Source organism: Bufo gargarizans, chromosome 4, assembly GCF_014858855.1.
Source record: "Bufo gargarizans isolate SCDJY-AF-19 chromosome 4, ASM1485885v1, whole genome shotgun sequence".
NCBI lineage: Eukaryota > Metazoa > Chordata > Amphibia > Anura > Bufonidae > Bufo > Bufo gargarizans.
The window spans coordinates 526,475,293-526,492,816 of NC_058083.1; the positions used below are offsets into that span (position 1 = coordinate 526,475,293).

At 47.1% G+C, this 17,524-nt stretch overlaps 1 protein-coding gene across 1 annotated transcript in view; it reads left to right on the forward strand.

The window, feature by feature from the left end:
• LOC122935549 (ALK tyrosine kinase receptor-like) overlaps positions 1–17,524 on the forward strand; it is a 326,171-nt gene that overhangs the window by 201,790 nt on the left and 106,857 nt on the right. The window contains exon 6 of the mRNA XM_044291319.1: positions 9,938–10,041. Coding sequence (XP_044147254.1) covers positions 9,938–10,041 — 104 coding nt within the window. The remainder of the gene's footprint in view (positions 1–9,937; positions 10,042–17,524) is intronic.

Sequence of the window (17,524 nt, forward strand, 5' to 3'; positions counted from 1 at the left end):
GCTGGCGGTGTGGCTGACTCCAGTTGGTCTTGCACCCCTGACTATTCTGTCTGCCCCATAGGCTGATTTTAATTAGAGTAAGTATAAAGCTGTAGCCTGCTCTCATTGTATTTATTGGAAGCCATTTGGAACCAGGAGAGGTATATAGTGGGCTCAGCATGCATGTTGGTACCTGCATCCCTGGATTTAATGGAGGCTGTTATGGCACCAAAAATGGTAAAAATCAGAGTGGACCCAGCATGCATATGGAACCTGCACTGCCTGAATTTTATAGTGGCCGTCATGGCACATAACAGGTAGGATTAAGTGTTAGGTTCCCATCTTACAGAGATCGCCTTGACGCTGGCAGACTGGCCCAATTAATTTTGTACAAAATGTATTTGCCAAGAATCTCAAATTTGCTAAATTTGCATTAGCACCAGAATGTTTTCTATTACTATGGCATTATTGTACTTTATTTGTGTTTGCAGAGCGCTGCATTGTCTCTTTTTACATGTAATAGGCATACATACACCGTCTCAGAAGCCAGTATCACTTCTGATGGGCTTAGATAAACCAGAGGTATTCCTAGATACACCAATTTAGCAAACAGTATCACACATGATAGGATTAGATACACTTGCTCAGCAGATGGTATCACACATAGCAGGCTTATATGCACCAGCTCAGAAGAAGGTGATACAGCTCAGAGGACTTTCACCCATGATATTCTTAGATACACCAGCCCAGCAAACGGTATCACGCATGGTAGACTCGGTAGAAATGCCACCTGAAGAAGGTATGACACATGATATGTTTAGATACGTCAACCTACCAGGTAGTATCACACATAATAGGCTCAGATACAGTGGGTTAGCAGGCAGTATCACACATGACGGGCTCAGATACACCATCTTAGAAGACAGCATCACACATGATAGGCTTAGATACACAGCTCAACACACAGGATCACACATGATAGACTTAGATACACAGTTAAGAAGACATAATGACACTTAATAGACTTGGACACAGCAGGCAGTATAACACAAGAATACACCAGCCCAGAAGAAAGTATCACACGTGACAGGCTTAGATACGTGACTCCCAGCAGACAGTATGTTAGGCCTAAATACACTGGTACCACACATAATAGGCTTAGTTAAAGCGGCTCGGCAGACAGTATCCCACATGATAGACTTAGATACCTTTGCACGCGGTATCGCCCATGGTCTCCTCGTCTTTAGTGAAGGTGACTGCTCTTTGGTTGGTCTTAGTCTCCGCAGTCAATCACAAAGTCTGTCCAACGTCACCTGGTTTAATGCAGCCGGCGGATAAAGGATCTCAAGCAGCTGTCAATCAGTCTAGAAGAATGAAGATGACCTGTCACCTGCTCGAGAAGCCATTGTCTCTGCATTATATCCTTATATTGTAGGCTATTTCTTGCCCAATGTAATAAAAGCTGTTGAGCTGCAGCTCAGGACTAGGAGCGAGGAGGTGCTCTTATTAGAAGAGCTTTTATACAGTACGTTGTCTGGTCCTTGACCTCAGACATGCTACTGGCCTGGAAAAACCATAGAAGTGACCCCCATGGTGTAGGCAGAGCCAGACTGGTAGAACGCATGGCCAAGCCACACGTCATGTCTGCGATGTATGGAATCCAAACAGCTATAGGCACCCAAACGTCAGGTGTCGTTTTCACATGGGCAACATTAAAAAAAATTATATATTTATATATTAGAAAAACTAATTCTGTGACATTTAGAACAGGTTTTAATAAAGTATATTTGAAGATTTAGGTCTGTCGGATCCATCCTGCCGCTAGTTCACGTGTGCCCCCGGACTGCAGCTCTGTCCCCATTGACTATAATGCGGGCGGGGGTGGAGTTCCGGCGGCAGCGCACGGCAAGAGGCCGCCGGACTAAAAGTACTACATGCAGTACTGCTGCTGCCGGAACCCCGCCCCCATTATAGCCTAGAGGAGAGAGCGCGGCAGGCATAGAGGAGAGAGCGCGGCGGGCATAGAGGAGAGAGCGCGGCAGGCATAGAGGAGAGAGCGCGGCGGGCCTAGAGGAGAGAGCGCGGCGGGCCTAGAGGAGAGAGCGCGGCAGGCATAGAGGAGAGAGCGCGGCGGGCATAGAGGGGAGAGCGCGGCAGGCATAGAGGAGAGAGCGCAGCGGGCATAGAGGGGAGAGCGCGGCAGGCATAGAGGAGAGAGCGCAGCGGGCATAGAGGCGAGAGCGCGGCAGGCCTAGAGGAGAGAGCGGGGCGGGCATAGAGGGGAGAAAGTGCGGCAGGCATAGAGGGGAGAAAGCGCGGCGGGCATAGAGGAGAGAGCGCGGCAGGCATAGAGGAGAGAGCGCGGCAGGCATAGAGGAGAGAGCGCGGCGGGCATAGAGGGGAGAGTGCGGTGGGCCTAGAGGAGAGAGCGCGGCGGGCCTAGAGGAGAGCGCGCGGCGGGCCTAGAGGGGAGAGCGCGGCGGGCCTAGAGGAGAGAGCGCGGCGGGCCTAGAGGAGAGAGCGCGGCGGGCCTAGAGGAGAGAGCGCGGCGGGCATAGAGGGGAGAGCGCGGCGGGCCTAGAGGAGAGAGCGCGGCGGGCCTAGAGGAGAGAGCGCGGCGGGCATAGAGGGGAGAGCGCGGCAGGCATAGAGGAGAGAGCGCGGCAGGCATAGAGGAGAGAGCGCGGCGGGCATAGAGGGGAGAGCGCGGCGGGCATAGAGGAGAGAGCGCAGCGGGCATAGAGGGGAGAGCGCGGCAGGCATAGAGGAGAGAGCGCAGCGGGCATAGAGGGGAGAGCGCGGCAGGCCTAGAGGAGAGAGCGGGGCGGGCATAGAGGGGAGAAAGTGCGGCAGGCATAGAGGGGAGAAAGCGCGGCGGGCATAGAGGAGAGAGCGCGGCAGGCATAGAGGAGAGAGCGCGGCGGGCATAGAGGGGAGAGTGCGGTGGGCCTAGAGGAGAGAGCGCGGCGGGCCTAGAGGAGAGTGCGCGGCGGGCCTAGAGGGGAGAGCGCGGCGGGCCTAGAGGAGAGAGCGCGGCGGGCCTAGAGGAGAGAGCGCGGCGGGCCTAGAGGAGAGAGCGCGGCGGGCATAGAGGGGAGAGCGCGGCGGGCCTAGAGGAGAGAGCGCAGGGGGGCCTAGAGGAGAGAGCGCGGCGGGCATAGAGGGGAGAGCGCGGCAGGCATAGAGGAGAGAGCGCGGCGGGCATAGAGGAGAGAGCGCGGCGGGCATAGAGGGGAGAGCGCGGCGGGCATAGAGGAGAGAGCGCAGCGGGCATAGAGGGGAGAGCGCAGCAGACCTAGAGGGGAGAGCGCAGCGGGCATAGAGGGGAGAGCGCGGCGGGCATAGAGGAGAGAGCGCAGCGGGCATAGAGGACAGAGCGCGGCAGGCATAGAGGAGAGAGCGCGGCAGGCATAGAGGAGAGAGCGCAGCTGGCATAGAGGAGAGAGCGCGGAAGGCATAGAGGAGAGAGCGCGGAAGGCATAGAGGAGAGAGCGCGGCAGGCGTAGAGGAGAGAGCGCAGCGGGCATAGAGGGGAGAGCGCGGCGGGCATAGAGGAGAGAGCGCGGCGGGCATAGAGGGGAGAGCGCGGCAGACCTAAAGGGGAGAGCGCGGCGGGCATAGAGGAGAGAGCGCAGCGGGCATAGAGGGGAGAGCGCGGCAGACCTAAAGGGGAGAGCGCAGCGGGCATAGAGGAGAGAGCGCAGCGGGCATAGAGGGGAGAGCGCGGCGGGCATAGAGGAGAGAGCGCAGCGGGCATAGAGGGGAGAGCGCGGCAGACCTAAAGGGGAGAGCGCAGCGGGCATAGAGGGGAGAGCGCGGCAGGCCTAGAGGGGAGAGCGCAGCGGGCATAGAGGGGAGAGCGCGGCAGGCCTAGAGGGGAGAGCGCAGCGTGCATAGAGGGGAGAGCGCGGCAGGCCTAGAGGGGAGAGAGCGGCAGGCAGGGGAGGGCTGGCAGCCTTAGTCCTTGGGGCAAATCCAGTCAAGTGACCCATTTTTATTTTGCAGACTTTTATTTTATTTTATACAGGAACACATTGCATTTACTGCCCCCCAATGTGGCACGCGTAGTGTACTGCGCCGATTCTTTTGCCTGGCCATTTCTAAAAGCACTGTAGGAATGGAATTTTTTTGGCCCCGCCCATTATTAAAGCCCCTCCTACATATAATAGGCCACTCCCAACAAACACTGTACAGCTGACATTCTATAGTTGCGGCCTGTCTCTACACATCATACGGAGAGAGGGGAGGCCTGTCCTGGCTGCACTGCCTGCTTCACATTATACAATAAACAGCCGGCTACAGCCAGGAAGCTCCTCCGCTCTCCTCCCTCCCCAGATCCTGCTCAAGGCCTGTGGTTCCCCCCACCATCTGCCACCCGCCCGTGGCCTGCTGCCCCCTCGGTCGTCCTCACCCAGCTCTGAATCCTCCTTCTGCAAATGGCAGGGGAAGGAGCCGGAGAATCTCCTCTCCTACATAGCGCCCCCTACCTCTTACATCCAGTGATGTCACCTTTGTTGTAGACGTTCTCTTTCCTCATCTTCTCCATTCAGACCAGACCGCCATGATGATTTTTCTGCCATCTCCCGTCTCTGCAGAGATTGACAAACAGACATTAGTTTCCCACATTTCCATCATCTTCACATCTTCTGAACACCCTTTCCTGCCACCCCCAATACTGTACTGCAGAAACAGTCCCCCTGGGAATACTACTACTACCACACAGATAGTGCCCCCAATACTGTACTGCAGAAACAGTCCCCCTGGGAATACTACTACTACCACACAGATAGTGCCCCCAATACTGTACTGCAGAAACAGTCCCCCTGGGAATACTACTACTACCACACAGATAGTGCCCCCAATACTATACTGCAGAAACAGTCCCCCTGGAAATACTCCTACCACACAGATAGTGTCCCCAATACTGTGCCCGCTATGCCCCCAATACTAAACTTCAGAAACAGTCCCCCTGGAAATACTGCTACCACACAGATAGTGCCCCAATACTGTGCCCCCAATACTATACTGCAGAAACAGTCCCCCTGGAAATACTGCTACCACACAGATAGTGCCCCAATACTGTGCCCGCTGTTCCCCCCAATACTATACTGCAGACACAGTCCCCCTGAAAATACTACTACCACACAGATAGTGCCCCAATACTGTGCCCGCTGTTCCCCCCAATACTATACTGCAGAAACAGTCCCCCTGAAAATACTACTACCACACAGATAGTGCCCCCAATACTGTGCCCGCTGTGCCCCCAATACTATACTGCAGAAACAGTCCCCCTGGAAATACTGCTACCACACAGATAGTGCCCCCAATACTGTGCCCGCTGTGCCCCCAATACTATACTGCAGAAACAGTACCCCTGGAAATACTACTACCACACAGATAGTGCCCCCTTCAACAATTATTGGCACACAGTGCTCTAAAAAAATAACTGCGCCCAGACACTAATAGTATAAAGATAATGTCCCCAAAAATAATTGTGCTAAGCTGACACTGTGCCAGGGTGCCCCCCAAAGTAACAGTCCTCACCAAAATCCCACTAATGGAAATAATTCTCTGCCAGAGCACACTCGGTAGTAATAATGCCCCTATAGTGCCCATACTAGTAATCATGTTCCTCATAGCCCCCCAGTAGTAGTAAAGCTCCACATAATACCCCCAGTAGTACTAATTCTCCTTATAATATGACAGTACATGAAATACCCCCGCTTAGTGCCCGCAGTTGAGCTAATGTCCCCATAATGTATGCCAGTATAAAATACCCCTATATAGTGCCCCAGTAAATGCCCTCATAGTGCTCCTCTCCCCCTTCCCCATAATGTCCCCCATAATATGCCAGTAAAAAAAATGCCCCTTCTTAGTGCCCCCAGCAGATGCTCCTATAGTGCTCCTCTCCCCCACAATGTGCCAATAAAAAAAGGCCCCTTTAGAGCCCCCACTTCCCCATAGTGCCCCCAAATAAGGTCCCTATAGTGCCAACAGATGCCCCATAGTGCCACTCTCCCCTATAGTGCGTCAATAAAAAAAAAGCCCCTTTAGAGCCCCCAGATGCCCCCATAGTGATCCTCTCCCCCATGGTGCCCCCCCCCCATAATGTGCCACCCCCAAAAAAATTTAAGAAATGCCAGATGCCCCCATAGTGCCAGCTCCCCCGCAAAGAAAAAAAAAAACACTAATACCTACCTCCATCAACAGTGATGCGATGCGGGCCTCTTCCGGCCTGTGTCCCCCACTGTGTGCTGCCCGACTCAGACAGCGCGATGATAATGACATCATCGCGCCGCCTGAGCCGGCCTCTGATAGGCTGAAGGCACTAATGCCTGCAGCCTATCAGAAGATCAGGAAAGGGACACGCCTCTCCCTCCGCTGCCGCAGCACAGGCATCTGTATCGCTGTCCTGAGGACGGTAATACAGATGACTATGGAGAGGAGCGCTTCCACAATGGAAGCTCTCATAGGCTACTGCCCCCCCACCGCCGCCGGCAACTACAACCAGGGCCGCGCCGCCTGTGGTGATTGGCGGTGCGGCCCTGAGGAATAAAAATAAATATATACAGTATAATTATTCATTAAAAGACGGCCCAGATTAGTGACGGCGCAGTCGGTCCGGCGGCCGGTGATGTGTATTACAGACCAGGGCGGACTGAGAACTTATAGATAGAGGCCCTGAAAAAAATTAAAATAAGATTGGCCCCATGTTAGGGTCCATTCACACATCCAAGTGTGTTTTGTGGATCCGCGGATCTGCAAAACACGGACATTGGCAATGTGCGTTCCGCATTTTGCGGACCGCACATTGCCGGCACTAAGAGAATATGCCTATTCTTGTCACTCAGTTATGCATAGGATCCGTTTTACAGGATCAGTTGACATGCGTTTTACTTCCTATCTACCTCTGACGGATTAGAAGAACGGAAAGCTAAATGGTGACGTGAACTCAGCCTTAAGGCTCGTTCACACGACCGTGTGAAGCCCGTGCCCGTGCTGTGGACCGCAAATTGCGGGCATCATCCGTGGTTAGTCGCATGGGGATTGCAGACCCATTCACTTGAATGGGTCCGCGATCCGTTCGCTGCGCAAAAAGATAGAGAAAGATAGAGCAAGTTTAGAAAGCACTCCGTAGTGTTCCGTTCCGTGCTTATGTTCCGCATCGCGGGATTTGCGGACCTATTGAAGTGAAGGGGTCCGCATCCATAATGCGGAATGCACACGGAACAGTGCCCATGTATTGCGGATCCGCAAATGCGGTCCGCAATATGGCAACGGGTAGCATACGTTCGTGTGAATGAGCCCTTAGGCTACATGCACACAAACGTTGTTCGTTTCTGTGTCAGTTCCGTTTTTTAACAGACCTATTCATTTCAATGGGTCTGCAATAAATGCGGACAGCACACCATGTGCTGTCCGCATCAGTATGTCCATTTGTGGTCCGCAAGAAATACGGATGACGTCGGTGTGCATTCCGTATTTTGCGCGAACGGAACAACTGGCCCCTAATAGAATAGTCCTGCGGACAATAATAGGACATGTTCTATTTCTTTTGCGGAACGGAAATACGGACATACGGAAACGGAATGCAATGTTTTTTTTTTGCAGATCCATTAAAATGAATGGTTTTGTATACGGCAAAAAAAAAAACGGAACGGACATGGAAAGAAAATACGTTTGTGTGCATGAGGCCTCTGTGCTGAAGATCTGGCCCCCTACTTCAGAGAAAATAGAAAAAATCCAGCATGAAATCAGCGCCCAGCCCCTAAGTGTTATTGATCCCCTCCCCCGCATCTCCTCCGGCTCACTGTCCACATTTGACCCAGTCATGGAAGAAGTGGTCTTCAGGCTCCTCTCCTTCTCGTCTTACCACATGCACTTCTGACCCCATTCCCTCACACCTACTCCAGTCTCTCTCTCTGGCTGTCACCACTAAGGGTACTTTTACACTTGTGGCAGAGGATTTCGGCAGGCAGTTCCGTCACCGATCCGGCAATCTGGACGCATACTGATGGCATTTGTCTGACGGATCCACCTGACAAATTCATTGAAATACCAAATACGTCTCTCCAGTGTCATAAAAATTTTTTTTGCATCAACTGGCGGCTCGATCTGTCATTCAGATCAGACATACTGCATCCATATTCTTACCACAGGCAGTGGTCCAGCTTCTATGCTCAGAGAGTGTTACTAAGTATTACAGGGTGCAGAGAGGTATCTTCCTAAACTCAAGCAATCTATTTTGAGATAGGAAACATACGAGTAAAATCTGCAATCCCCCCCCCCCCCCGCAAGTGTTAGGCCTCATGCACACGACCGTTTTCTTTTTAAGGTCCGCAAAAACGGGGTCCGTAGGTCCGTGATCCGTGTCCGTTTTTTCTTCCGTGGGTCTTCCTTCATTTTTGGAGGATCCACGGACATGAAAAATGAAAAAAAAAGTTTGCCATTGAAATGATAGGAAAAAACGGACATGGATCACGGACGCGGATGACAATCTTGTGTGCATCCGTGTTTTTTCATTGACCCATTTACTTGAATGGGTCTGTGAACCGTTGGCCGTGAAAAAAATAGGACAGGTCATATTTTTTTCACGGCCAGGAAACACGGATCACGGATGCGGCTGCCAAACTGTGTATTTTCCCATTTCTCCACGGACCCATTGAAAGTCAATGGGTCTGTGAAAAAAAACGGAAAACGGCACAACGGCCAGGGATGCACACAACGGTCGTGTGCATGAGGCCTTAGTTTGTGATTCCTGGTTTTAATAAAATGAGACAATAAAGATTTATTATTTTATATTCGCGTTCTTTACAGGCGCGGTTCTATATTTCGAAGAGTAGGAACGTTTACTATTACTCACTTATCTATTATATCAGTCTCCAATCTTCCCTTCATCTCTAAACTACTGGAGCGTCTGGTCTACTCTCTCCTTGATCCATTACAATCTGGTTTCCGCAACCTACATTCTACAGAAACTGCCCTCACCAAAGTGACAAATTACCTCCTGACAGCAAAATGCAACGGTGACCACTCTTTACTCATTCTCCTTGACCTCTCTGTAGCTTTTGACACTTTAGACTACCATCTCCTCCTCACCATGCTCCAATATATCGGCCTAAAGGACACTGCCCTCCTGGTTCTCTTCCCATCTCTCTGGCCTCTCTTTCAGTGTATCATTCACTGGCTCCACATCTTCTCCTCTCGCTCTTGCTGTTGGGGTTCCTCAGGGTTCAGTCCTAGGCTCTCTCCTCTTCTCTCTCTACAAAGCCCCAATTGGACAGACCATCAGCAGATTTGGTTTCCAGTTCCATCTCTATGCTGATGACACTCAACTATATACACACCAGTCACTGTTTCTCTGCCGTCTCTAACATCATGCCCCTCTCTCTATCTGAAACTGAATCTTTCAAAAACTGAACTTCTTGTATTTCTCCCTCTACTAACCTACCTGAACCTGATATCTCCATCTTGGTGTTCGCCACTACCATCACTCTGAGGCATCACGCCCGCTACCTCGGTGTTATGTTTGACACTGATCTTTCTTTCACCCCCTATTTCAATCTCTCGCCCGCTCATGTCGCTTGAATCTCAAAAACATCTCTAGAATCCAGGTCTAAAAGAGAGTCTTAATTATATTATCTAATCTAATACTGTCATCAAATCAAGAGGGAGGCTCAGTGATGTCATCAAGTTGTGAATTGCTACTTGGGAATGCAAACAGAGAATTTTATCCCAGGACACGGAGGCTCATATTGCTTTCTCTCTCTTGAATTTTGGAAATTAAAATTACATGATGTGGTAATTATGTTCCACATCTGCGGCCAACGAGAATATATATTTTAGGAAACAGCATTTATTAAGTAACTGTTAGGACACAATCATCAAATCATTGAGTCATTGCCACAGTTCTAAAAACTGTCAACTACTGACCTAAAATTTGTTCTTATTTAAATAGATGACTCAGTGCTGATCCTAAATACGAGGGAATCTACAGCTTCCCAGAGCTCCACAATGACCAACGTTCTGTACCCCTCACCTCTGAAGAACTCCACCTGTGAGGTGAGTACAGAGACCACAGTGAAGTAAAAAGCCAGTCTTTTCTACAGTAGAATACACTGTATAAGAATATAACTACCATAATACTGCCCCTACATACAAGTGTATTATAATTATAACCACTATAGTAGTTATATAGTAGTATTATAGTAGCCGTATAACTGCTATAATACTGCTCCTATGTACAAGAATATAACTACTATAATACTGCCTCCTATGTACAAGGATATAACTACTATAATACTGCCTCCTATGTACAAGACTATAACTACTATAATACTGCTCCTATGTACAAGAATATAACTACTATAATACTGCTCCTATGTACAAGAATATAACTACTATAATACTGTTCCTATGTACAAGAATATAACTACTATAATACTGCCTTCCATGTACAAGAATATAACTACTATAATACTGCCTTCCATGTACAAGAATATAACTACCATAATACTGCCCCTACATACAAGTGTATTATAATTATAACCACTATAGTAGTTATATAGTAGTATTATAGTAGCCGTATAACTGCTATAATACTGCTCCTATGTACAAGAATATAACTACTATAATACTGCCCCTATGTACAAGAATATAACTACTATAATACTGTTCCTATGTACAAGAATATAACTACTATAATACTGCTCCTATGTACAAGAATATAACTACTATAATACTGCTTCTATGTACAAGATTATAACTACTATAATACTGCTTCTATGTACAAGAATATAACTACTATAATACTGCCTCCTATGTACAAGAATATAACTACTATAATACTGCTCCTATGTACAAGAATATAACTACTATAATACTGTTCCTATCTACAAGAATATAACTACTATAATACTGCTCCTATGTACAAGAATATAACTACTATAATACTGCTCCTATGTACAAGAATATAACTACTATAATACTGCTCCTATGTACATGAGTATAACTACTATAATACTGCTCCTATGTACATGAATATAACTACTATAATACTGCTCCTATGTACAAGAATATAACTACTATAATACTGCCCCTATGTACTAGAATATAACTACTATAATACTGCTTCTATGTACAAGAATATAACTACTATAATACGTCCTCCTATGTACAAGAATATAATTACTATAATACTGCTCCTATGTACAAGAATATAACTACTATACTACTGCTCCTATGTACAAGAATATAACTACTATAATACTGCTTCTATGTACAAGAATATAACTACTATAATACTGCTCCTATGTACAAGAATATAACTAATATAATACTGATCCTATTTACAAGAAAATAACTACTATAATACTGCTTCTATGTACAAGAATATTACTACTATAATACTGCCTCCTATGTACAGGAATATAACTACTATAATACTGCTCCAATGTACAAGAATATAACTACTATAACACTGCTCCTATGTACAAGAATATAACTACTATAATACTGCTCCTATGTACAAGAATATAACTACTATAATACTGCCTCCTATGTACAAGAATATAACTACTATAATACTGCTCCTATGTACAAGAATATAACTACTATAATACTGCCTCCTATGTACAAGAATATATCTACTATAATACTGCTCCTATGTACAATAATATAACTACTATAATACTGCCTCCTATGTACAAGAATATAACTACTATAATACTGCTCCTATGTACAAGAATATAACTACTATAATACTGCTCCTATGTACAAGAATATAACTACTATAATACTGCTCCTATGTACAAGAATATAACTACTATAATACTGCTCCTATGTACAAGAATATAACTACTATAATACTGCTCCTATGTACAAGAATATAACTACTATAATACTGCTCCTATGCACATGAATATAACTATTATGTGCACAGAATTTCCATATCTGCATGAAGTCGCTGTGTTTACTCTATATCATGAGTAATGAGTCGGGTGTCACTCTCTCTCTCGCCCTACTGAGCTGTCGTAGCATTTAGGTCTCCATTATGGCGGTTCAGACATAAAGTTTGCAGCGCACGTTCGGAGCCAATTTGTTCCAGAGATAAACTGCAGGTATCTGCTATGAATAATATATAGGCTGCAACCGGTTGTATAGAAATCCGCAGTAACAAGATTTTGCATAAAAAATCTTTAATAATTGAACTCGCCCACAGGGCTTCACTCATTTCAGTGAAATACAGTAAGATACAACATAACTCCGTCCTGTAAGTCTTTCGCTCTCGCTGCAGCACAATTCTCCTGAGCATCCCCGCCGACGTGTAATTAAGTGTGTCAGTCCCAGCGCCGATGCGTCCCCTCCTAGAACTCATTTCTCCCAGGATTCCTCAAGGCTTAGGAATCCTTTTCATGTGTACGTTGTGATCCTGGGAGCTCATTTTTATTCGCTCGGTTTAATCGCTGCTGCTGCTGCTTCTCGTGAGATTTTCATTTGTTAGCGGCCTCTGGAGGAAATCGCGCAGATAGTTGAAATTGGATGTGTTTCGAGTGATCAGACCAGGTGTGGACGGAGGATCAAGGAAACTGCAGAAAAAACTGTGATGAGAAGATGTAAATCTGGTGACAAGACTCGTGATCAGTGATAATAAATGATACATTGTATCAATGGGGGACAATGCATTCCCATCAGGCCTATAATGAGCGACCACTGTGGTCCTCCAATCCAGAGCATCATCCAATATCATCCATGTGGTCCTCCAATCCAGAGCATCATCCAATATCATCCATGTGGTCCTCCAATCCAGAGCATCATTCAATATCATCCATGTGGTCCTCCAATCCAGAGCGTCATCCAATATCATCTCTGTGGTCCTCCAATCTTTAGCGCCACCCAAATTCATGATTGTGTTATTTTAACCAAGAGCACCAACCTGATTCACCACTGTGATTGTCCAATCCAGAGAGCCACACAAATTCACCATTGTGGTCCTCCACCCAAGAGCACAACCAAAATTCACCAATGTGGTTGTCCAATCCAGAGCGCCACCCAAATACATCACTGTGGTCCTCCACTCCCGAGAGCCACACATTCATAACTGTGGTCATCCAATCCAGAGCGCCACCGGAATTCACCATTATGGTAATCCAATCAGGATGACCACTTAAATTCACCACTGAGGTCGTCCGAGTCAGAAAGCCATCCAATTTAACCACTGTGGTCATCTAATCCAGAAGGCCACTCAATTTTACCATTGGGGTTGTCCAATACAAAGTGTCACTGAAATTCATCCAATCTAGAGCACCCTTGATATTTACCGTTGTCATCCAATCGAGAGCGCCACCCAGATTTACCACTGTAGTCAGTTAAGCCTCTTTCACACGTCCATGTCCATGCTTAAATCCGTGCGAAGGTGGTCAGTGATGCCTCAGTGAAGATATCTGTATTGGGTCCGTGTGTCCTTTTTTTGCTGTCCGTCTGCCATCCGTGTTTCACTGACCCTGCACAGCTGAAAAATAATTTTCAAAGTATCTCTTCCTAATGATCTGTGAAACAGGGATGCAACATGGCTGGCATCCGTGGTTTTCACTAACCTATAGACTATAATGGGCGCAATGGCTCCGTGACGGACAAAATAGAGCATGCATCCGTGCTAAAAAAAAACGGACCCGCGGGCTGTGGTAAAGAACTGATGTGTGAATACACAAATAAAAATGAATGGGGATGTGGAGAACACTGACTTGTGAACGAGGCTTTATTCTAAAGGGCCACACAGATTCACCACTGTGGCCCTCCAATCCAGAGAGCCACCCAGATTTAACACTGAGATTGTCCAAGCCAGAGCGACATCCAACTTCACCACTGGAGTCATCCAATCCAGAACACCCAAACTCATGATTTCGGTATGCAATTTTTCTTATCTTTGAACTGCACAAAAATGAATAGAGAAATCAAACAATTGCGCCATCAATTTGGTCCTGTTTATTGCCACCAGATTGCTGTAAATCGCACCGGAGATGCAGGAATCCCCAACTAGAGCCAGTGCTAAACAATGACCGTCTGTCCGACCTAGTTGTATCAAGCAGCACAATGAAATGGATTCCAGGGGCCACAACGGTAATGCATCTGCTCAACGTCACAAGTAGCATTACAGAGAAGAGGGCGTCTGAAATCCTCATATTTTATTTTAAAGGGATTCTGTCAGCTAGGTTTATCCTATAGAGCTGATCGCTGCTAGCCCGTCCTCAATATACAGTCGTGGCCAAAAGTTTTGAGAATTACATAAATATTGGAAATTGGAAAAGTTGCTGCTTAAGTTTTTATAATAGCAATTTGCATATCCTCCAGAATGTTATGAAGAGGGATCAGATGAATTGCATAGTCCTTCTTTGCCATGAAAATTAACTTAATCCCCAAAAAACCTTTCCACTGCATTTCATTGCTGTCATTAAAGGACCTGCTGAGATCATTTCAGTAATCGTCTTGTTAACTCAGGTGAGAATGTTGACGAGCACAAGGCTGGAGATCATTATGTCAGGCTGATTGGGGTAAAATGGCAGACTTGACCTGTTAAAAGGAGGGTGATGCTTAAAATCATTGTTCTTCCATTGTTAACCATGGTGACCTGCAAAGAAACGCGTGCAGCCATCATTGCGTTGCATAAAAATGGCTTCACAGGCAAGGATATTGTGGCTACTAAGATTGCACCTCAATCAACAATTTATAGGATCATCAAGAACTTCAAGGAAAGAGGTTCAAGTCTTGTTAAGAAGGCTTCAGGGCGTCCAAGAAAGTCCAGCAAGCGCCAGGATCGTCTCCTAAAGAGTATTCAGCTGCGGGATCGGAGTGCCACCAGTGCAGCGCTTGCTCAGGAATGGCAGCAGGCAGGTGTGAGCGCATCTGCACGCACAGTGAGGCCAAGACTTCTGGAAGATGGCCTGGTGTCAAGGAGGGCAGCAAAGAAGCCACTTCTCTCCAAAAAAACATCAGGGACAGATTGATCTTCTGCAGAAAATATGGCGAATGGACGGCTGAGGACTGGGGCAAAGTCATATTCTCCGATGAAGCCTCTTTCCGATTGTTTGGGGCATCAGGAAAAAGGCTTGTCCGGAGAAGAAAAGGTGAGCGCTACCATCAGTCCTGTGTCATGCCAACAGTAAAGCCTCCTGAGACCATTCATGTGTGGGGTTGCTTCTCATCCAAGGGAGTGGGCTCACTCACAATTTGCCCAAAAACACAGCCATGAATAAAGAATGGCACCAAAACACCCTCCAGCAGCAGCTTCTTCCAACAATCCAACAACAGTTTGGTGAAGAACAATGCATTTTCCAGCATGATGGAGCACCGTGCCATAAGGCAAAAGTGATAACTAAGTGGCTCGGGGACCAAAACGTTGACATTTTGGGTCCATGGCCTGGAAACTCCCCAGATCTTAATCCCATTGAGAATTTGTGGTCAATCCTCAAGAGGCGGGTGGACAAACAAAAACCCACTAATTCTGACAAACTCCAAGAAGTGATTATGAAAGAATGGGTTGTATCAGTCAGGAATTGGCCCAGAAGGTGATTGAGAGCATGCGCAGTCGGATTGCAGAGGTCCTGAAAAAGAAGGGCCAACACTGCAAATACTGACTCTGCATAAATGTCATGTAATTGTCGATAAAAGCCTCTGAAACGTATGAAGTGCGTGTAATTATATCTCACTACATCACAGAAACAACTGAGACAAAGATCTAAAAGCAGTTTAGCAGCAGACTTTGTGAAAACTAATATTTGTGTCATCGGTGCTGGGCTCCTTCGCAGCGGGCGGTGCTGGGCTCCTTCGCAGCGGGCGGTGCTGGGCTCCTTCGCAGCGGGCGGAAGGAGCAGGGTCCCCAGCAGCACAGAGTATTTCAGGAGAGGAGTGTGTTGATCCTGTGGAAGTCATAGACTGATAGTTACATACTGGAAGGAGCAGGGTTCTCCCAGCAGCACAGAGGATTTCAGGAGAGGATTGTGCTGATCTTGTGGAAGGTAACAGACTGATATTTACTGATATTTATATAGTGAAAGGCGCAGGGTCCTTGGCAGTGCAGAGTATTTCAGGAGAGGAGTGTTCATACAGTATATGCAATATTACACACTGATGTCAGATATGTCGTATCCAATATATAAATATCTGTTCATATAGGACTGTATCTCCCGTCTGTGCTGATATCGCTGTGCTCTGCATCTGCTCTCCGTCCTCTTGTCACAGGTGCGGCGCAGGCTGCTGGCAGGGAAGTGGTTAATGATGGATCCGCCGCGTGGGGAATGTAACCAGGAGACGAGTTTTTTCCTTTAGACGTAAATTGCATTAGCGTTAAATTCTCTTTCATTTCATCCAATATTAAAAGCATCTAAAGCGCGCTCTAATCTGCCGACGACGGGCGCAGCCAGGTGCCGGGACACGCGGGCAGATGTAGCAGAGATGGAGCTCTTATGTGACCCTTGGAGGCTGTATCTTTAATGATTAAATATATTTCAATAAAGATGTTACCTGCAGTCCTATGTAAATGTTACCTGCAGTCCTATGTAAAACCAGAGATCACAAATTGAATTGTGTTAAACAACCTTAGTAAAGATTACATCAGCAGACGACCGTATCAATGGCTCTGCATCCGTTTCCCAATTTTGTGGAACGGGTGCGAACCCATTCCTTTCAGTGGCGCCGCAAAAGATACGGACAGCACACCGCGGGCTATCCGCATCCGTTGTTCTATTCCGCAACACTGCAAAAAATATAGAGGATGTCCTATGCTTGTCCGCAATCGTGGACAAGAATAGGCATTTCCATAATGGATCGCTCGTTCCGTTCCACAAATTGCGGAACACACAGGGGCGGCATCCGTGTTTTGTGGACCGCACAATACGGCGCAGTCGTGTGAATGCGCCTTTACACTTCAATCGCCTAAAGAACAATGAGATATCGCTACCTAAGTATAGATAATGCATAATATTTATCAGCAGCTCTGTGTAACACATTATCATAACCACCTACATACCATACAGTGAGTATTCCTGCAGTCCTATGTAAAACCTTAATTACCGGTATGCAGTACAGTGGGTTTACTTGCAGTCCGCAAAAAACACCTTCAAATAAATGAATGTTAAAATCTTGTAGTCATCTACCCAAAATATGAAACAAAACAAAACTGCAGTCCTATGTAAAGCAGCTGGTTGATCACTTTTCAGAAAGAACACACTCAGCTCTGCTACATATTGTATCTAGAATGCGTCAGTTCCTCATTAGGAAGCTTAGTGTTTGGGTTGTCACAAGGAAGACGCGCGGCAGACAGGGGGTCAGCGCGCCCCAGGCTGTGAGTGCGGCTCCAGACTATAATTGTGCGACTATAAGCGAACGATAATTATTCCCAATGTGAATGTCACTCCGTGGGTAATTGTAAAGGATTATCCCACCAGCAGACTGACGGATGTGGAGGTGCAGCAGAGCAAGCAAAGCAGGCGACGCAAGCACAGCCCTGGCATGTATACAGGTATAGATGGGAGGGAAGGACCCCGGGACT